This window comes from Athene noctua, chromosome 8, assembly GCF_965140245.1.
Source record: "Athene noctua chromosome 8, bAthNoc1.hap1.1, whole genome shotgun sequence".
Classification (NCBI taxonomy): Eukaryota; Metazoa; Chordata; class Aves; order Strigiformes; family Strigidae; genus Athene; species Athene noctua.
Genome location: NC_134044.1, coordinates 20282718 through 20305181, shown reverse-complemented (window position 1 = coordinate 20305181; position 22464 = coordinate 20282718). Strand labels below are relative to the sequence as shown.

At 36.9% G+C, this 22464-nt stretch overlaps 1 protein-coding gene across 6 annotated transcripts in view; it reads left to right on the top strand.

Moving 5' to 3' along the window:
• The window catches only part of ATP11B (ATPase phospholipid transporting 11B (putative)), a 69587-nt gene extending 48056 nt beyond the window's left edge, over positions 1 to 21531 (top strand). The window contains exons 29-32 of one of the 6 annotated variants that reach the window (XM_074912531.1): positions 542 to 707; positions 12267 to 12400; positions 19055 to 19128; positions 20456 to 21531. In XM_074912531.1, coding sequence (XP_074768632.1) covers positions 542 to 707; positions 12267 to 12400; positions 19055 to 19088 — 334 coding nt within the window. In that variant the 3' untranslated portion in view covers positions 19089 to 19128; positions 20456 to 21531. Of the gene's footprint in view, positions 1 to 541; positions 708 to 4621; positions 4708 to 9018; positions 9142 to 12266; positions 13825 to 16077 lie in introns of those variants that run through there. The other 5 variants (XM_074912529.1, XM_074912528.1, XM_074912530.1 and 2 more) reach the window with 5 other exon arrangements.
• Positions 21532 to 22464: the final 933 nt, after the last annotated feature.

Genomic DNA, 22464 nt, shown 5'->3' with positions numbered 1-22464 from the left:
TCTGAATTTTGTGACAGGTGTCAGAAAACAAATTTTTAAACCTAGAGTAGCCACTTGCTTTTAGTGTTTCTTTTAGAAATTTGAGCCATGCTGCTAAGCTGTCCTGTGCTCAAGGACAGGCATTAATTGTGTCTGACAGCCTGTGACTATAAAGGAATTTTTGGTTTTTGAAAAGTAGATAGGTGCCCAAAGGTGCTGTGTAATAGGTAAATGTTTGTAACAAATTAAAATGCTGGGGCTTCCAGCAGTGATGTATTTTTGCTTGTATTTTGGGATCTTAGAGGGATAGGATGGTGTTTGCTTTCCTGCAACACAGTCAGAACGTTTCCCTCCAATGTTTGGTACCCTTCTTCCCGAGAGTTTCTTTGCAGGTCAGGTCCAACAGATTGCTAGACTTCTTCTTGAATACCATGCAGTTGTGACTCTGCATCCTGAGAGACATACTACTTGATGTAAAATAAGATACACTTGATCCTGCCTGTGCTGTACTTTTGTTTCTAGAAATTCCTTTTAGTAATTGCCCCTTCTTTCAACTTTTCAGGCCATTTTTACATACCCAGGACATGTACTTTGTATTTGTTCAGCTGTTGTCAAGTGGTTCCGCTTGGTTTGCCATAATCCTCATAGTAGTTGCTTGTTTGTTTATTGATGTTGTGAAGAAAGTGCTGTACAGACATCTACAACCAACAAGTACCGAAAAAGCTCAGGTAATGTTATGTTTTGTATCCAACTCGATCAATAGTTAAAACAACATGTTTATTAAAATCTGTCTTGTAAACTAATTACTTTCCTGTGATACTTAATTATCTTCTTATATAGTTGTCATGTTTAACATATAAAAGTGTTCTCATTTCAAAAGACAATTGTTAATTTAAAATTAGAAAATGAGGACACCATTTTACAAGGAAATAACATTTATATTTAAGTAACCTGTATTAACAATAGTACAATTACTTATAAAGGGGTCGGTGTTTTGCATCTCAGCTTGCAGCTGTATTGAGAGGATTATACTATACATTTTTGTACTGCTTTAAAGATGGTAGCTTATTCTCATTTTTGTCTAGGTATTAGAAGCTCTTTCTTCAACTGTAATTGGCACTGAATGGTTCTTAAAATGTGATGAAAACAGTAATTAAAAAAATTACCTTAGTAGGACTTGTTTTAATTAGTATTTCTTAAATCTTGATCATATCATATGCCACGTATTTGATTATGTCATTAAAGATAATTGCCTGTGTGGCATTTTCATGAATTCATAGAAGAGGTCTAAAGATATGCTGTGATAATTGAATCTCCCTTTTGCCTGACACAGGCTACAAAAACTCCGTGGAATTGTTCTGTTGAAATTAGTCTGTCTTTTAAGTAAATATCTCTTCTATGTTTGAGCGTGTTCTTTTTAGTGACAGTTATGGAGAAGTCATCCTCACCCATTGTTCTGAGAGTTACTGTCTCTGGTTTCAGTTTGCAGCATTTTATCTTTCTATACTTCTGCTAAACTGAAAAGCCTTCTGTTAACAGTTCTTTGTTTTATTCATGGTTAGGTTTGCGATCAAGTTGATTTTCTCACTGATAAATAGATTGGACTTGCATCTTTTGTCAAAAAAGTTATTTTCCAGTCTTTGAATCATTCTTGTGTTTCTCCTGTAATCTTCATCATTCCTCAACCCCATCATGAATTTTGGATTTCCCCCATGGACACAGTATTCCAGCACAGCATACATCAGTGCAAATACAGAAATCGTGAATCCCGCAGCTGTATTCAGTTTACAAAATAACATACATCAGTAACCCGTTATCTTCTGCATCATTTTCTCATTGGCAAGCGATTATGTTGGTTTTTTCCAGGTCATTGATGTCAAATAGCATAGGGCCAAAAAAACATGAAAGTGAATGAAGAATCCAGTTGACAAAGATATCCCATATACAATTATGTTCTGAAACCTGTTATCAGTTTTTAGTGCATTTGTGTGCCATATTAATGTTGTGGCATCCTAGTTGCTTAATGCAAATTACACTGAGCTATGTGCCATACAGAATTCTTAACTGCATTATATCAATAGTTACCTTTAGCATCTAACCTTGTAATTATTTCGATGTAAGTGCATGCTGACTGACTTAAATTACCCTTCTAATTTGTGTGTTAAAAAAAGTCCATGTGAGACATTATCTTAATTTCCCTGGGATCAACATCATGCTGACAAACCTATTGTTAGCCCAAATATCCCGTCAGTCCCCTTTCAAAACTGGAATATCAGCTGCTTTTTCCAGTCTTGGAATTTAGTAGCTAAAAGCCAAAGTAAATAATCACTAGCTTTCAAAAACTCTTCAGCTAGACCTGATAAGACTCTTGATTGCATGTTATTGGACTTTTTGGAATAAGGAGTCTTGATTTAGGAAAAATTCTAGAGGTAATGATACTTACTGTTCTTTTTTCCTTCAAAAACTAGTGGCAATATTTATTGAACGCTTCCCTTTCCTTCCTTCACATCAGCTGTTTTTGTCTGGCAGTGTATTAGTATGGTTGTTGAGGTTTCTCATGTTCCTGAAGTGCTTTTATTAAAAAACAAAAAGTTCCTAGCTTTATCCATATACTTCTTGTTGCATTCTTTTGATTTCTTTATCACTTCTCAGGAATTTCTGGGCTCAGTTTGCTTCCATTACAGTTGTGTCATCAAGGTCACAGTCGGATTTCTTATTTTGAAGAAGGTATCTTGATGAATGTCTTAACACCTTTCCTGTGGCTATAGCTTGATTCATAGCCATGGGAATTTTGCTTTGTGCATCTCTATTAGTCTTTTTTTTTAATCTTCTTTCTCCTTATTCCCATTCTGCTTTGCCATTTGACAGCATCAGCATTAGAGTCTATGTTTACCAGAATACTGTCTTTTTTTTGGAAAAAACTTAATTCCTGATATTGCAAAGCCAAGGTATGTAAAATCTGATTTGACCAGGAATGCTTCAGCCATCATTCAGTGATTTCTCTTTGTGTGTCTGATAGTGAAATCATAGTTAAAAACATATTTTCGAAAAGGCACCTGTTTGTTCCTTTCTTGAGGTGTAATTTCTTGAGATTTTCCCACTCTTACTTTTAATGGGACAATCAGCCGCACTGAATTTCATCAGCTGTCCTTGTGAAGGAGATGTAAGTGCAGATGAACAGATGACCACCTTAGCACATTTATTGTCAAGAAGTGACAGAATGCTTCATTCATTATTACACCTCATTAGATTTGTTTAAAATTTCTAGTAAATCTTTTTCTTTCTGTTTCAAAGCAGAGGAAAGGACTCTTGACTTTCAGACAGAATGAATTTGGAGAATGTCTTTATCCTAAACGCTAAGGAATATTCTGTAGAAGTCATCGAAAGAATGAATATGGAACTTTGTATATTGCCCTCCCAAATGCATTCTTCATAGTGTAGGTGTACCCTCTCCATAACTGAATATTTTTAATTATTAATTTTTAATTGTAGGACTGAATTAGTATATTTGCTTATTGGGGGAAATAGTCACTGTAAACTAAACTTTTTAAATTCTTACCTGGACAAGATAAATTATTACTTGAACTAATCACTGATTTCTAAATCACAGCTGTTTAAATGTATTTGTTTCTGTCTGCTATCATTTAAATTCTAAAATATTCCCAGGAACAGTGAGCAAAACACAGGTTTCTTAACAGAAAATGCTTGCCCGTATTGTTTTAATTTTTCAGAAACTAAGAGAACAATAGTTGTGCAAGTTACCCAACTTAGTGCTCTAGAATTCACTTTATCTGCAGGCATCTCTCTTACTCTACTTAGTATATAAGGAATTTTATTTCACATCTTTTATTTAGTATAAGGTCATAGCATTAATAGTCAATCTTTCTCTCAGTTAGATGTTACATGTAGCTAAGTTATTCATGAGAGTGCAAAGAAATTTAACTGGTATGAGAGAGGAACACTTCAGAAATTCTGGTAAAGACAAACTTTTAAATGTAAATACTATTCTGTCACAACAACTTAAAAAAAAAATCTGTGCCATTTTGGGAAGCCAGTATGTTAAAAATTTGGCAGGTAAGCATGAGTTGACTTGTATAGAGGGATGAATTTGGTTAACTTTACCTTCCTTAATGTACTTAAGGTGCACCTGTGTAATTTTTTTTTTTTTTTTCCCTGTGTTCCAAGTTTTCTTGCTGGCCTTACATCCATCTTACTGTAGGTCTGTTGCCCTGAAGTAGCTTCTGGGTAATAGCTGACTATAGGTCTGTTACAGACTCTTATAGGAGGAAGTGGACAGCAAGGTAAATCCGAATGAAAATACAGATCTTCGGGTAAATATAAATCACAGCTCTATTGAATGGAGAAAGTAATACTGTATAAAGATGTCTGGTAAAGTATAGATGTAAAAGTGTATAGGCCTTTTTTCTCAGTATGAAAGCTAAGGTATACTTACGAATGGTGCTACCAAACAATAACTGGCTGTGATGATCCCAGGAGCTGTCCTCAAGGTACTAGGCTTGTGTTCTGTATATGATGTGTATTCCACTTAAATAACAATGTCTTGTCCTGTGTCTTTCTCTTAGAAAATTACTGCTGCTACTTACTGACATGTATGTTCCATCCCTTCTCTGTCCAATTGTAGATGTACTCCAACAGAGTTGCTTTAAGTGACGAGTTCATCGCACTGCAGCCATTGTCCAGGGCAAGGAATCAGCTGAGCAAAATTAGGTAGAGTAGGAGGGACAGTTCCTCATCAACTCTTATGCATGCTGAAGGTGAACTAACCAGTGCTGAGAGAGATGGGAAAAGGCATGAATATTAGTGGGTCGAGAGGGCGATATCTGTAGTGCAGATAAATTCAGTTTGGTTATTTCTTGGCTTTGCTCTGTGTTTTTGAGCCAAATGCTTCTCCTAAGTAGCATGTGTTGGACGTGCTTTTTTTAGGAAAAAACATCCCTAGCATGATGCTCAATTTTCAGAATACAGATCTAGTTCTTCCTGCATCCATTTTAAAATAATCACAGTTCCTAGCATGGTTATAATGCTTTTAATTTCTTTATGATGAAAATTAACAGTGCTTTTTGCATGTTGAATAATTTCAGCTTCATAAGGCCGTGACAGGAAGGTCCATGTATTTCAGGCAGCAATTTCTTGTGAGTTGTTTGCCCATTTAATTTGCTTTCAGTTGTGTTTTGAAAGAGCAGAAAATGTTTTGAGTGCGTACATACACTTGTGCAGCTAAGGCTTTTTTGTATTTGTTTTGTGCATCTATAAAGTGAGTGTTGTTTGTTTTCAATGTATATAGATACATATTCCTAAAGGCATTTGGCTACAAAGTCCTAGAAAATTGCTCAAAAAAGATCAAAGCATACGTGTGTCTACGCAGGGTTCTGAAACCCTTCAAATGCACTGAGTTCAGTACATTAAATGCTATCAAATGCTGATTCTATTTTAAGACTAAAACATTCATGTATATCAATAATTACTCAACCTGTTTGTTTTATCCCACCCTTACCTACTTCTATATTTTATAGCAAGAATTAATACAAAAAAATGGTTCTTTTAAAATATATTTTTTAAGGTGACCGTATTGTTTAAAAATGTGTAGATAGGTGCTAGGAGAATCAACCAACCTACATTTGTGGGACTTAATCGCTGTTTGGTTAACTGAGGGAAAGTAGGAAACAGAAAGCTGACCTTGTAAACAGTTAGAGAATTTTTAGTGGTGAATTGAAATAGATGATAAAAGTCCTTTGATGGGGTGTGGGAAGAAACGCTCTGTATTTCCTCAGAGTGCTACACCTTTGCAAGGCAAAATTTGAAATGACTATTGTGTTTAGCTGTTAGTTGTCTCACTGTGAGACATACCACCTTAGATTTCCAAACACCTCAGGGGAGGCAGTGGTGAGATGGTTTGGTTTTGTTGTTTTTTAAATTCAGTACTTACTAACTTTTAAAACAGGCAAACTGCAATATAGGTCTCTGAATTTTAGTAAACTTAGCAACATATTGGGGAGATTCCTCTGCAAAACTTGTTCAAGTTAGCTTTTAAAATTCTTGGTTTATCAGTGTCATGTAAATAAGTTACCTTTTTAATACTTTGGATAAATATATTTCCAGTAAATGTGTTTTCTCACTGAAGTATTAAAGTGAATTACATGTTGCATCATATCTACACGAAAGGTTTTAGAACAAAATACTCTGTTAAACCTTTCCAAAACTAAGCATATTTTAAGGGTTATGCAACTGGATGGTGAAAGAAGAATAAAGCTGTCTAGAAATACAGCACTGTATTTATTAAAATACTAAAAGCAGGAGAATGCGTGCTAACTTGAGGGGATTTACTTCATATTGCACTTAGGGAAGGAGTGGAAAAAAAGGGGAAATTTGTTTTGTTCGTGAGTGACAAGTGATTATGCAAATCCAATTGTCTTGTATGTCAGAATTTTTACACTTGCATACCTAGTGGTAAGGTACCAGAAACACAAGCATCGAGTGCCTTACGCTGTGCAGTTGAAGTTGTAAACTGCAACAAGAAAGAAAAAAGGATTCAGGTTTCTCTAGGTCTTCATTTATAGTCTTTGGATGAAGTTCAGAAGCTCTCCTGTGGATCCTTATCTAAAACAGTAAAAAGGAAAATGAGTTAATAGATGGAAACTAGTCACTTCACTATACTAAATAAAAACTAATCTGGAGCGAAGACCATGGGTTAGTTTCTGTGGTGCCCAGGGCAGCTGTTTCCAAAAGCACTAGAGCAGAGAAAGCAAGTAAAACTGTAGGGACAGGAAACGAAACAGCTGCTTTGGTGAATGTAAGCAGCTAATTCTGTCACACCTCATTTGTACATGCCCACCCAGTGATCGCATCCTTTGTGACTGCAGAATGCATGCAGATTGATGAACAGACTCTCGCAGTTTTTCGTTGTTTGTTAAATATGTATTAAAAATCTCAAAAGGAGTATAGCACCAGGTTAAACTTGAGTTTCGCCTTGTTGTGCAAGTGTGCTTACTGTTCTGTTGATATACAAAAGGAGAATACCTTTATGAATGCAAATTAAAATACAAGTATGATGTTATGATCGATTTTTATGTCTATAGGTTTAGTGTGCAAAAAATGTCCAAGTTACCTTTGAGGGAGGTCTTTTAAGTGTCCATGTGATTTCTGTAAGTCAGAAATGCAGTCTTGTGAATGCCTGTGAAACTCTTACCTCTGAACTTTACTGTCACTTCTGTAACTTGGGGTGAAGAGGCAATCAGGCAGCACAGGTCAGGTGCAGGCCTAACTGGAGATGGGCTGAGTTCTTCTTTCCTCTGTAGCTGTCTCTCCTGTTCTTGGAACATGTGAAATGTTTATCTTAGGGTACTAACAGGGGCCCGTTGTATCTCATTTAAGTTTTTTCTTTGTAAACAGTTTTGTGTGTGTATGTATATATACATGTCTTTGTGCTTTATAAGAACTGTCAGAAATCTTAAGCCACATGTGAGAAGTGTTGCTCGGACAGATGTTTTAATTCTAATAACTGATCGGATTAACTATGTTTATACAATTTTTACCTTTGGAGAGGATGTTACGATTGTATGTAGTACTAGGGAAATGCAAAACACAAAAAAGGTTTTTATTTACAGGGAAGGCTCTCGGTGCATATTGTTATATCTGGGACTCTCAAACTGTACCATTTGCCTTAGCACAGCCAACATCCCATTCTTACCCCATCTACAGGCCCATGAGTCTATTGTTGCCCTCTGCTCCCTTCATCTCTGTGCAGGTCTGCTTTCTTTAGCTGTCTCCAGAACTCCAGGCTCCTGGTCTTGGCTTTACAGCCTTCATTACCTGTCTGTATTTTTCCCTCTAGTTACTATTTGATAGGATTCCCCTCCGAATAGCTTTCATATCTGATCCAGCCCAGCTGTTGGGGACAGGTTTCTGTTGCTTTTACAGCATATGTTTTCTGTAAGGAATGTATAATTTCCAAGAAGAGTATTCAAGTGCAAACTTGCATTCGCACTAGTGAAGTGTACCAGAACATCTTAATATGCTAAACTTTGGATAAGGGTAATCTCGTCTTTTACAGGTTTGTATACTGTGTTAGCAGAGTGGTGTTGATATGTTAGCTAATCCGTAGAATTTATTGCAGGAAGAGGGAATAAATAAGAGAAGAACAGACTATTTACTATTTATCTTAAGTCATAAAAGTGTACATATTTATTTACCTGAAGATACTCTTGTCTAATGACTTTGAAATAATGAAATAATTTGGCACTTGTAGGTTTGAGTCAAAGAGTTGAAGAGTAGAAAAGCTAGAAAAATGTTGAAAACATAAGTGCCAGTGAAGTTGTTAGATGTCAACATTCTGTCAACATTCATTTAAAAAAAAAAAAAAAGAAATCTAAATGTTTGGGATTTTGGTATACAGTATATTAGGGGGTAAGGTGAGCTTTACAGGAGGGAGCACGTTTTAACTTAGTTGTGGAACAGTAATAACCATCTCGTATATATTTTCTGAAATGTCCGTGTGGCATCAGACACGTTGGCAGCTAGGACCTGGGCTCATGAAGATATGCTGCAGGGCTCTTCACTTGACGTACAGGACTAAACACGTTTCCTGTTGAACAAAGTCACAACTGTGTATTTCAGTGTGATTAAATGTTTAGTCGAAATGTCTGTCTTGTGGTGTATAAAATACCCTGTAGTAAGACAAACAAACTGAAATCGTCCCTTTCGTTAGAAGGGGGGGAAACAAATAAAACTCAAAAATCTGAAACCAACATCTGAAAATTTGAAGTAGATTTCAAATCTGTTGGGTTTTCCCCTTTTGTAGTCTGTGGTGCACAGAAAGATGGAAAACTTCTGATACTTTTGCACTGATAAGCTGTGTTTGATCCACCGACTAACTTGAAAAAAATTGCCTTTTTACCTTGTAAATATGCCTTGTTCTCTCAGGAACAGATCTGTAAAATGAAAATTCGTATAAAAATGGTAACAGTTAAAGCAATGCAAGCATGGTGCTTTATAAGATTTGTTGCTTTTCTGTCCTTCTAGATGGAAGAAGATAAGGGTTCAGTCAGCTCAGCATGTGACTTTGCTGAAAGCAGGCACAGAGGGGAGGACAATAGGCAACTGCTAGATCCATCTAGCCTACCCGACAGTTCTTACGTTCACTAGGTAGTACTCCCACTCTACCTAATGTGTGTGTATATACATATATATTTATATATATCATATATAGACAGTCATGGCACCATCTCCAAAATACTCATGTTTTTGGTATCTACGAGAAAATTTGCATCATGGTGTGTGGGTTTGATTTTTTTCTTTATCAAGCTGAATCATTCTTCTGCACTTCAGTTGCTTTTTGATTTATTACATGAAATGGGCCATTATCATATAAAGTATTATGTTTATTGTGATACTGGATCTTGCCTTATGAAAATCCTTTATTTGCAGACCAAATAGGAATAATAACAAATATTTCTCTATACTTACTGATTATTTTTATTTTTTTTAAAAAGCATTGTCTCTCCTGCCTTTTGTTCCTGAGGGTTTGGTTTAGATCATCAGAGACCATTATGCTCTACTGCCTTACCATGCCAGGTTTTACTTTGATAAAAAAACTATGATCATAATTGTCTGCCACTGAGAGAAAAGTAAGAAAAGGGACTCTTTAGCATAATATAAGCATTTTCCTTCCAGGTAGTAGATACAATATAAAAATCCACATTCAACAGGCAGTGATACACAATATATCTGCACATAAAATTGAATTTATTTTTATGTTGTCCTTAATGGTTTCCCAGGGTTACTCTACACTTAATTGTGAGTTTGATAAAACATAAGTGTTGTTTCCAGGCTTATGTAAGGTCACATTTTCTGTTTTTTAAAAGAGGGTAGTATTAACTTTTCCATAAATTGTGGTTCAAGCATGATCCTAGCTTTTTGTGAGTATCTAACTTAAGAACAAAGGAGATTCTCATGAAGGAAGAGACACCAGCTCTCCAAAATCCAGAGCTGAGAGTTCACCCCTTGGGAGCTTGCTTAGGTTGCTCTTGCTTCCTCTTTCTGCCACCTAGGACTCAGGCTAGCTCTCAGGTCAGCAGATTCTAGGGGAAAAAAATGTCTGGTCCATCTGATACTACATACAACCACTGTAATATGACCTTTCACAATAACTTCAAAGGTATTACTTGGTCTGCTTCAAGGTAATGGATGGACTAAATATTCTTTTTGATATCCTAAATGTAGGAATGTTGAGAGTTTTTGTATTGCTGTGAACGCAACCGTGAAGATCACTGCATGTGCAGCAGGGAGTTTGCTTTCTGACCTCCTAATAGGAATTCCTATTTCTGTTCTGTAGTTTCTGTTCTTATACACTGTGAGCGCAGAGTGAAGTGACTCTGAAGGTCATATGTGCTAGTATGGCAATGCTGCAGGTTGTGCTGTTCCTAGTTATGGCATCTTCTGGGACAGTACAATCATGACTTGATGTCGTCATCAAATAAGGGCGTTCAGGCTCCGAAGCTCTGTTAAGGCTTGTTTTGGTTTGGTTTAATCAGAAACCCCTTTTAGACCTGTCGGTTGCAGTGCTTCTGCTCCTGCCTCTCAGATATTTACAGAAGTTCATTGTCATAGTAAACGTTCATTTTGCGTCCAGAAGAGCTCCCAAATGAGTGCGAGTTAATCAGAAGTGTGTGTGCTGCCTGCACTCATTCATGGCCTCCGAGTGTAGCAACCAAATCAAGGGTTTCTGTTTGTCAGGCTTTGCTAACTGGCAATCCTGCAAGCATCATGTGAGGCAGTGTGATGGGAAGATCTGGAGGCACCATGGGGAATGCAGACCAGAGCTGAGGGAAGCAGCGGACATAGGAAATGATGCATGGAAACACCAGTTCAGGGATTTTTCTCTTGTATTTCCAAATGCCTCTTGTTTCTGTTAGCTATCTCTTCTTTGTAGTATAGGAATTGTTCTGTTAGGAAGCTGTAATCTGTGTGCTTGCCTGTTTCAGGGCGATTAGAAAGGAACATGTCCAATCACAGTAAAGTGTTCCCACAGGAAATAGGTTCTTTGCTTTCCTTGCAGGGTTGGGCAAGTGTGGGTGGCGTGAAAGAAACTGGGATTGGAAACCAAAGTTTTTGGACAAATGTCAGCCACCTTTGGTCACATGGTGAAAAACTGGGGGGAGCTCGTAAGTGAGCCGTGTTCTGTCATAGATTATGATGCCTCCTCCCAGATGTCTTCATTCATGGTGTCTGAGAGTGAGGTGAAGATAATGGATGCTTAAATTTATCCAGTGTGTTTGGCATTTGTCTGACAGGATGCTCTCATGGAGAGTTTCAGATTAAAGTAAAACATGAAATTAAATTAAAACTCCACATTTCTAGTTCCTTTTGGAAAAGATACTGAAGTCAGTTTTGCTTATTCTCTCTCCAGCAGTACTAGATTTCAGTTAGATTATAGTTATGCTGCAGTTAACTAGTGTGCAATAATAATAGAGGAGCACACTGATAGATGGCACTTGACTTAAACACATCCATCTCTGTATTACTGCTTTCATTTTGTTTGGGTCTTTTTCCTGTCTATAGAGAATGAACAATAGAAAGTCTGTTATGCTAATGTGGAATTATTCTTCATGCTGACATGAACATGACTGAACCTTTCTAACATCAGCCTTGTTTGCATTTAGGTAAAAGACAGTCACAAAATCAGGAATGTGCTTTTGTTCCTTACCGAGCCAAGGGTATCTATGGTAGTGATATAATTTAAATTACTATAGGAAGTTGCATTCTGCACTTCTTAAGGAAAAATTACTACTTACGATCAGGTTGCTGCATTGTTTTCTGCAGCCCTGATTTGAAGCTTCCTCTTGATAGATTTCCCTTAAAAAAGGGCAGACCTGCAGCTTGTATAAATTGTTGTACCTGCGCTGAGGGTAATCAAGGCATCACAGCTTAAACTGCATGACACTGCTCCAAACATTCATTATAGCTGTAATGCAGAGAATTTCTAACCAGTGTATTTCCAAGATTAAGCAGAGATGGTGCTAAACGATTTCCATATGCTCACCAAGGCTGCATTCAAACCTTGGGAGAAGATCAAATATTTTTTTTTTTTAGTAAAGGAAATGGTAATGTTAGCCATCATTGTAGTTCTCCTGTAAAATTGAAAAATATTCAACACTCTAACTTTAAGAAAACCTGCTTTTCCTAAGTGTTTTCTGGTAACATCTTCATTGCTAGAATCTGTAAGTACTGATTTTTTTTTTTAATTTTTTTTTTTTTTTTTCTCCTTCCAGCTTACTGAGGCAGGTTCAGGTATCAACTGCTTGGACTCCATGTGCTGCTTCTCAGATGGGGAAACAGCATGCACATCTGTTAGAAGAATGCTGGAACGACTAATGGGCAGATGTAGTCCAACCCGGGTCAACAGGTGTGGCATTTCTCTCAATAGCCTTTGCTGCAGACGATTCTCCTATAAACTGGAACCTGATGAGCCTGCAGCAATAGATGTCTAGCAAACCAGCTGCAGGTTTTGCTTATTTAAGTAGGAAATACAACTCTTTATTGTACTTTTTCATCCTAAAAGAATAGTTTCTTGTTTCTTTTTGAGTGCTTTCTTTTGGGATGGGGAGGGGGAAAAACAGTTTTCAAAAGATCTCTGTTAAAACGTTTAGTTCGGCTTACTGCAAGTTCTTGTGTTGTATCTGTCGTAATCTCTCTTAATTTGTACATTCTTCTCTTTAGAAAATCAAGCCTTGCGCTGATTTTGTTCTCTTTTTTTAATATTTTTTTTTCATTCACAAATCAGGAGTTGTTTGTAAAGTCAAAAGACTTTTCCCTTTGGTTCTTGATGTACAACCTCCAAATATTTGCCTTGGAGCTTGCGTTACTCCTGAAGATATACAAAAGGCTCACACTCCCCCCCTTAAATATAACCTCATTGTTAGAAGGAGAGTATTTAAATCTTTCAGCCATTGATTGATATGAAGATGAAATATTTTTGTAGTATAACTTTTATAATCTATTTCTAAAATCAGAGTAATTGACAGAACAGAGCCTTCAGGTTCTAAGAATTTTAAACTTTTTTTTTTTTTTTTTTTTTTTGTTCTGGAAGGTATATTGTCAAATTCATGTGTGCCATTCCAAAGTATGTGCTAAATGAATCTTGCTTCCTTCACCAACCCCATGTGGAACAAACCTCAATGGGTTAAAAGCACGTTAGAGTGATCAAATACATCTAAGGAGCAGTACTGCTCTTGCAATCAGCATAACTGTGAGAAAAGCTCTTATTAAATCTGCTAATGTGCCACCTCCCCTTTTCCAAATAAAGAGGGATAGCTAACAAACATGGAAATATTTGGGGGTAGAAATAAAAATAGTCCTTTGTACATCGTAATCTCTCAGTCCCTGAATGATATCATGGTCCTTCACTGGTCAAAAGGTAAACCTGAAAAAGTTGCACTTCACACATTTTCAAGGAAACTTATTTTCTATTTGAACAACTTTCTCCTTTGGTTAAAGGTTGTGATATCATTCACTGAGTATAAAATCTTGTGTGGGTAATTTTCACTGACAAGCTTTGTCAGTTCTGATTCTGCCTTTAGGTATTGACATGGTGTGTAGTACATCTGATTTGAACTCTTGTGTTGAACAACACAGTGTCTCTGGTTTCAGTTTCTCTCTTCTGGCTTGCTTATGAAATTTATTCAACATTTCTACAAATCTAGGGTATGATTATGCAAAATGTTTCATTCCATATGAAAAATGAACTGTTATGATTTAATACATTTTTTAATTCAAACTCTTGCTGTATAGAAAGTGGGCATGATGTATAAAATAAACAATTTAATAGAATTTTTAATCTACAAGGTGAGCATTTAATTGGTCTAAAAATCAACATTTTTGTAGCAGTCGCTCTACATTTTTTTGTATTGTTTTCCACTTCTGTGTAAAACTGTGCTTTTCAAATGAGGAACTACTCATGTTACTTTTTTCATTTATTAATATCAAATTAGGGCAGATTTTTAGTTAACATTTGCCTTAGTAATATATGTAGTCTTACAAGGTAGGTATTCTGTGTTTATTTTCTGCAGTGTGTTTACATTTTTACAATTTCCTCTTGTTTTCCACTCAATTTTTCTTTCTTTAAAAACTTACAAATATTTATTGAAGATAATTCATATTTGACAGAATATTAAACACTTTTTTAAGGCTGCTTTTTCTTATGTTTCTTGTCTGCTTACTTCATGTAATTTTCTGACAAAGTTCCATCTAGCTGAATAAGCCTAGAATTGTTAGAACACAGAAGTTAGTATTATGTTTAATGAATATGCAAAACTGTCGGTGCTACACTAAGAGCTTGAAGTTCTGTAGTTTTTACTTCTGCCTCTGTTTGAAATTACTCTGAACCATCTTCTAATTTTACTTAGATTTATGTACAGTACAACTAGAAAAGACTTGGTTTTTTAAATTTCAGTCTTACTTGCTCTCTTAATGACTTCAGGTCCTTCCACTCAGTACTGACACTTGAACACTAGTCTAAAAGTCAAGGTACTAAGATTATTTTTTTTGCTTACACATTCCTGGTAATATGTGAAAGTATTTGTTTATTTTTAATGTACTAGTTGCTTAAATCACTTGAGGCAGTTACAGGTTGTGAAAGGTTAAGAAATCTCTTTGATGATTTAAAAAATGCTTTTGAAATTGTTTACCCTTCGTTCATGAGCTTGGTCTGCTTTGATTTTTACCTAAAGCTGGTATCCTCAGAAGATTGTGCAGTCCCAGGCAGGATGGTCTTTTGAGCACTTGTGCTTTATAAAACAGCTGCTTATTCAACCAGGAGGTAGCTGCAAATTACTTTTGTCAAATGAAGTGATGCTGATAAATATATTGTCTGTGAGAGTGCTGTAGAATGAAGAGCACTATTTTAATTAACGTTGCTGTAGGTAGCTTGTGTTGTATTCTGCGCTCCTGATATTCTGTCAAATATGATAACTGAAATCAAACGTGGTATCAAATACTGATAGAAACTTTGAATCAAAGTTGTACAAATGCTTGGAGTAGTGGGCCACAGGAATATAGTCTCTTGTACTTAATTTACTGCTTGTTAAATGTATTTGAGAAGTATTTTCTATATAGCTTCATTTACCAGTTAGCATATAAATGTGTGGTGTGGTATGATAAAATGCATTTTTGTCTGTCTGTTCCATCAAATTGTCTGTCAACTTGTCAGTCACTCAAATACTAAGAATGCTGGGTCACATACACTTCCTGTACAGTAGGATTCATTACTGAATTGTTCAGAACTCCCATTAGTGGTACTTGTGTCAAGGCACCGCATGTAAAAGTTCTAAAGAAACAGCAGATTTCTGACAGAGGCAAATTTGAAGGATAAGTTTGTCACATTTTGATTTCCTGCCTTCCAACCTCTATTTTTAGCTTTTCACATACAGTAATTCTTTCTAAGCAGCAATTTGTCCTTAAGAGAAGGACGTTGCAAGATCCCATCTGAATCAAAAGCTGTGATGTGTCAGGTAGTTTTTCCTGATGCCTTAAAATTCAACCGTAAAGAATGCAATAGATTCATGGCTGTAGATGAGTTTTGCCTACCCACAACTTTAGGCAGCGTGGATGTTTGACATTAGAACACCGGTTTACTGGGTTACCACAGGTAGCTGCACATACCACAAGGCTTTCCTAGAATGACCTCAGGCTGTATCAGATCCTAGCAGGCACAGCGCCTCAACCTACACATGAAACATTCAGATTTTCCTTGAGGCACAGTACTAACATTTTAGCTGTAAAACTGGCATATAAACCTCTGGTCATTTTTGTTGATAGTGATGAAAATATCTGTCGCTGTGAGTAAACTTTGCCAGAAAGGTAAACATAGAGTTATTAATTACATAGTTGGCATGATTAATTGCAGTCTGTTTTCAAAGGTTTGAATGTATTGCAGGTGCCTACATGAAATTAATAGATCGATCTTTTTAAGAGTTACATTTGCCAAATCTCGTAACACTTTTATCTCAGTTTCATAGACTTTTCTCCTCACCTTTAGATTCTAAGTTCCCAGTCAGCCAAATTTTTCTTTTATTGTTACTTTAGATCATGGAGTTCATCGGATCCCTTCTATGCCAACGACAGAAGCATCTTGACTCTCTCCACAATGGACTCACCCACTTGTTAACAGGGACATTTGTAAATGCCTTGTGGAAGCCATGTGGTGCTCACACACCTGTAGTAGGTTCTGAAGTGAGTTCATCCCTGCCCTAGAAAAGACTAGCATGACTTCTAAATGCAAACTGTGGCTTGTCTTGTGGCCTAGCATAAGTCATCTGGACAGTAATCACTTCCAGTATTTTTTTTCTAATTATATCCACAAATTGCTAAAAAAAAATTTTCTTTTGTAAGGGAATGTTTTTACCTCTGACCATCTAATCTTTTTTGTTACCATGTGAGCAGTTGGGAATCCTGCATTCGATACTTGAGATGTCATTGTAGCACAGTGACAAAATCTTTCTCCTCCCAAATTCGAATGATCCAACAGAACTGAATTTGCACACAGAACTTTTAAAAAGATGCATTTTTCATAATGACCCTTCACTTTGAACATACACATTAATTTTGAGCTGTCTCTTACAGATGCTGTCTTAGCAGTCTGCAAATCAATTTTGTTATTTCCATGGACGGTTACTGTATTCTGTAAGCAATCACTTTAGTAATTTTTGAGAATTAAATACAATTCAAATATTTATGCTGGTGTATGAATGGCAAAATATTAGTCATTGCTTTGGAAAACACTGTTAACTTTGACAAATCGATAATCTGCAATAATAAGGGCTATAACAATTATTGTTCCCTTAAGGTATAATCGAGAAGCCAGTCATCTTTTATTATGCTCTGTGTGTTTTGTTAACAGTTCTTGATCCTGACATGGAAAAATATGTAAGAATTGGTGGATTGTGCTGAAGTATCACTAGCATAAATTTTTTGAATTACTAATCCTTTTAAAGTTGGGGAGTTTTTGCATGTTTTATTCTTTTTCATGTATTTATATTTGGTCATGTTGTACTTTGAAGATACAGTTAATGCTTAATTATCTTCATATGTCTGAAGGATCTGAGACATTGATGGCAATGTTTTGATACCTGAGTATGCCAATAAAAACAAATTGCACAGATGGAGCTTTGAATGGTACATCTTGCAGGTACATCTGTTCTCCCAGTATAAACGTGTCTGCATGTTTGGGGCTGACATTTGCCTGCGCGTTCAGCCGGGATGACTAAACCTATTGGTTGCCTTTAGATGTAGGAGATGAATTGGAGGTGCTGTCATAGAGATTGCCTTGGGTACGGCAGTTTTTATGACTGGAGAGTGGTAAAAATGCTGCTGCTTCTGACCCATGTTTGGATATCCAATTTTATGTCAGTCACTGACACTGAAGTCCCATCAGTAACTGGAAGAATCTTCCTGCCAGACAGTAAAAGCTGAATATTAAAATTATCTCTGGGTAGAATAAACTTCAAATCAATCAGACTGTAAATAACACCTACAAGAATTTCTGTAATAAAGATGTGGTTAAGTGTAGGATTTGGACAAAACCAGGATTAGCAGCTTTCACCCTGCCTGCACAAGTTTCCACTGTTGACTTAAGTGCTGTCTCCCAAGCAAATTCTGTGGCAAATACTTTGTATTTCATAATCAAGGCAGACACATCTTAACCACCCCGGTATGACATCTCAGTGGGGCCTAGGCTGCTGCCAGAGGAGTGTCTCCCTCTTGTTACAGTTATCCCAAATTCTCCCAAGTTCAGTGAGCTGCAGGAGAGGAAATGTTCAAGAGGTCTGACTTTCCTCGTATCAAATGCTTCAGATGTTTCTTACCGCTAAACAACTCTGCTCTTCATTATTCTTGTTCATGACTTCAAGTGCTATTCTTTCTCCTCATGGAACTTTATTTTTGCATTAATGACTGGAAGCTTCACTCTAAAGTGAAAGCTGCAGATACTGCTGTATTTTCAAGATCTCATTATTCAAGGTAATGTTTGTGTAGTAAAGAAACTGTCATTGCAACCTTGTTTTGAAACTCATAGTGACTTGAACATGTAGTACATGAGGTTTCTATCCCACTGGTATAGATGAAGACAAGTTCCCAAATTGGTTAAGAAGCTCTAAAAATTAATTATGGAACAGAAGAAACAATCAAAATATAGCAAATTTCCCTTCAAATAAGTGTTTAATTTGGTGTTCATAGTTCATGTCTGTATCATGCCTTCAGATGTGTAAGTGCAGTGAAGCTTAAGCTTGAAAATGTCAGTTGTACGCTAGATCCCCACAGTGAGTGTCCAGATGATGAAGAATCGCTGAAAATTGAGTCTTGCTTACTCCGTGTAATAGGTATTAACATGGGACATGTCTGACTGCATATAGTTTGAAACCCAATTCCTATGTGGAGATTCAGTAAGCTGATTGTCATGTCCCCAGTCCCCAAGAAACCTTTTCTCCAGATAGGCAGTAGCAACAAAATACATTTGGATTTCATGTACACCTGTAACTCTTTATATATCATACATATATAATTAAATCTGTTTTTAAAATAATTGCTTTCTTCTTAGTAGCTTCTCATTCTAGAAGTCTTCATACTGCCATGGGTACCTAGGAAATAAATAATTTTTTAAAAATTCTCTAATCAGATATCTGCTGTTTAGTATCGTTTGTCTAAATCACAGTGTTTCAGTTTTCAGAAGTATTTGTCTGTCCATGTCAACCATAGCATTCTAATCATCCAGTCAGTTTGTGTGACCGTGTAACCTCATTAGTCTGCGTGGTTAGTGTATCGTGTATTGGAATAGAAACTGGGTATAGTAGAAGGCAGAGGCTTTGATATACAACCCCGCTCCAAGCATTTAGATTGGCTCAGCTCTGTACATAAATGTATTTTGGCTTTTACCACACAAATATGTTAATTTTATTTGCACAAAGCAGCACAGTCCTATATTGAAGAATAATTTACGTTCATTATGTGTTTCTTTAAAACCTTCCATCTCCCCTTCTCCCTTTCCCCTTACTTTCCCTTTTCCCAGTGTTTGTAAGGTTACCGAAGAAACATGCATTTAAACAATTCAGGAAGAACTTAAGAATCCATCTGTCTGCCAAGGTATATTTTTCTATTTGCAGTAAATCTAAATCAGTAACTTCTCATTTAGTAAGAACATAGAATTGGTTTGCATAAGACCAGATTTTTTGGTCTGACAAATATTTTGGATGGAAAAAGTGACTGTTTTTGTACTGATGTCACAAATCTTTTAAAATTGCTTCTATTCAAGGAAGAAAGATTTTTGTGTATTTCTTTGGCTGCTGAAGTGTATGAAACCATTCACTGTGCTTTGGGTACAGTGTAGAATTCTTCATGAAGAAGACTGAACAAAATACGTCTAATTCAGTGTAACGCTGGCATTCATCTCTCCGGGTTAGAGTATGAATGGCTGAGGGAGGGTTTGCTATAGAGAGGAAACGTTTTAGAATTACCTCTGAAATCCATAGCATGTGGTAAAGAGCCTATAGTAGTTAAAAGCAAGAGTGGTGTATAGTCACTTCACTATGCAGTGTCTCTGAAGAAGCACCTTCTCCATAGCCACCTTGAGAACAGGACTGAGTTCTCAGCAGATTTTAGTTCTTGTTCTGTGAAAATAGGGTTTTGCTTCTGTTACTTAGGAAAACATAGTTGCCAAACTTACACTTTTTGAAGGGTACTGTGGAAAAGATTAAGTGGGAAGATGTTCTGAATTGCTTCACAAACTGAAATGTAAATATTCTGCTTAAAATATTCTGTATATTTTTTAAGCTTATGGGGAGGGAGGGGGAACAAAATGCAAAGGAAGGAATGCTGAAAACTTTGGCTTTACATTTTCAGAATGATTTCTTGTTTTCTAGTGAAAAGGTTGATTTGAGACGAGATTATGCAACTTAGAATGCATATTAGGCAACTATAATTTCTTACTGGAAACCTTTGGTAATACTTTCAAACATGGTTTTTTATGACAGTATAACTTCTATATTGGGGAAAAAAATATCTCATTTTCTAGTGTTAGAAATGCCTCAAAGCTGTAGTCTACATTATTTTTTAATAGCTTTATCTGATACTTCTGTACTTCTAAATATTAGTGATTTTGGTGAAATTCAGTGTTCAATCATACTGTGCTTCTGAACCATTTATTTTGAGAGTCTTGTTTCCTTGGTGTACAATACCTGGGACCTCTCACACCATCGTCACTGCACTCGCCACTGCCATGTGACACAGACAGCATTGTTTTAAAGGGGTTATTCCTAGAGCTGGGCGAACTGTTCCTTATGGACTAATTTTAGCCTTTTTTCTGTTCCTAAATGATTTCCCATGAAGACTTCTTTGCAGATCTGTTTCCTTTCTGTGAATGTTTGATTGTTGGTTGTTTTGTATGTTCTTTGCTTCTGTTGTTTGCTTCCAGTGGCATGATTTGTCTGGTTTCTGCTCTCTATGGGAATGACTCAATTTATAACAGGAGGAGGAAAGATTGGATGCTCATGGCTGCATCAACTCTTGCCGTCAATCATCTTAGAAGCATTCGCACGGGTATTTGCAAGGCTTCTGCTTTCCATAGATCTTTCCCTTCAGCTAAATACTGCTCGTAGAGGCTTCAGAAAAATAACGCAGTAGAGAGACCGTGTGTGCTGCCTGAGCTTCTGTGGCTTTTGTTAAAAGGAATGTTCTCACCACATTGAAGTATTCGCCTTGCTCTAGCTGTCGCCATGCTATGATGTTGTATTACAATAAGTACATACAATTGTCATCACTGTAGATACGACTTTTTTTGTTGTTTCCAGTTTGTATAAATGCATAGACATGAATAAAACTTGAGGGGCCATGGGCTGAAGACCTCTATCTGTAACAAGAAGTGGAAAGCAATGAAATACACTGTTATGACACCAAGTGTGATCTGTGTGTGCACCTAAAGGGCCTGTGGGGTAATTTTTCATGAGCCATTTATAAGGAAATTATTTCTGTCATCAGCAGGTTCTCAACCTTTTGGCAATGAGATGGAATGATAACCCACAGGACAATAGTTTAGAAAGGGGAAAATGGTTAAAAATGAGACTCATGTTCAGGTATAAATAAGATATCATAGCTACAGCAAAGAATATATTTTTACAATTCCTAGTTCGGGTCCTATGAGAGCTTGTAGGTCCTGTGCACGTAAAAATAAATCAACTAGACTCCTGTTTCTTCACTAAATCACTAAAGTGTGATCGAGTTCTGCCACTTTTTTGAAGAAAAAAATTTTGACTGATAGTATCTCTGTAAGAAATACCTTTCTTAAGATGTTAATTTTAGGCAATTAAGGGGCATTGACAACTGGAAACTAGCAATAATAGTATAAAGAATTTTGGACCTCTGACACTGTGGCTGCCTCATGTTCTTTTTGGTTCTTTGACAGCGAGTCTGCTTGCTCATTGTACAGCTTGGTCAGTAGAAGTTGTTTTAAAAATGGTTGATGAAAATTATATTTATTAAATAAAACTTTCACTTCTAGCCGAGTCATTGTCTTAATTATGTAAGTGCGAGAGAAAAACATGCAAGAGTACAGTAGGGGTCGATGCTCCATAGGCCCAGGGTCATTATCAGCACCTTTGCAGCAGGCACCCCCCCCAGTACCTCTGCACATGTGCATGGCCACTGCCACAGGGACTCAGAAGCACTGACAGGAGCAGGGCAGCACCTATGGCCTCACCTTGCTGCCTTCTCTGGCTGGAGAGGAGTCCACCAGGAAGGGGGAAAAACAAGTAAGAGAACACCCATAACAACTTTAATCACACACACCTGTACCTGTATGCGTGGGGTCCCTGCAGCAGCTGAGCTCAGTCACTCAGCCCAGTAGCTCCAGCTCACCCTGGAGCCTAGCATGAGGTTTGCTTAGTGGGGAATTCCAGCGTGAGCATCGTTCCCAGGACTTCCAACAGCAGATGTAACTGAGCAGTCCCGTGGCCTCTCCTCAGACGTTCACAGCTCCATCATCTCTCAGAGCCTTCCTGGGCAGCTTCCTGCTCCTCTGATTTACAGGGTTATTCTGACTCCTGGCCACTGCCCTTCATACGCTTCAAGGCTTGAAATTTGGGCTTCTGAAGACATAGAATCGAGTTGTAATTTAATGTAAAACATTCAAATTACAGTTGGCAACTTCTATTAAATTGAGAACTTGAAGACAAGTTAGTGGAAGAACTTCCAGAAGCAAGGTGTTGAATTTTGTACCCGCTTAAATGTCCAGACTTGGGTTTCAGTTGCAGGCGGCTGTTTCAGCTGTCAGGAGCAAAACTCTTGAGTGTTCACTCATGCAGATACTTCTACAGGCAACTAAGTCTTACAAAGCTAAGGCCTATTTCTGATCAGTAAGGGCATATTTCATCAAGCTTATAATGGTTTGGTCTACTCACTGAGAGCTCAGAGCACTGGGCATCATGG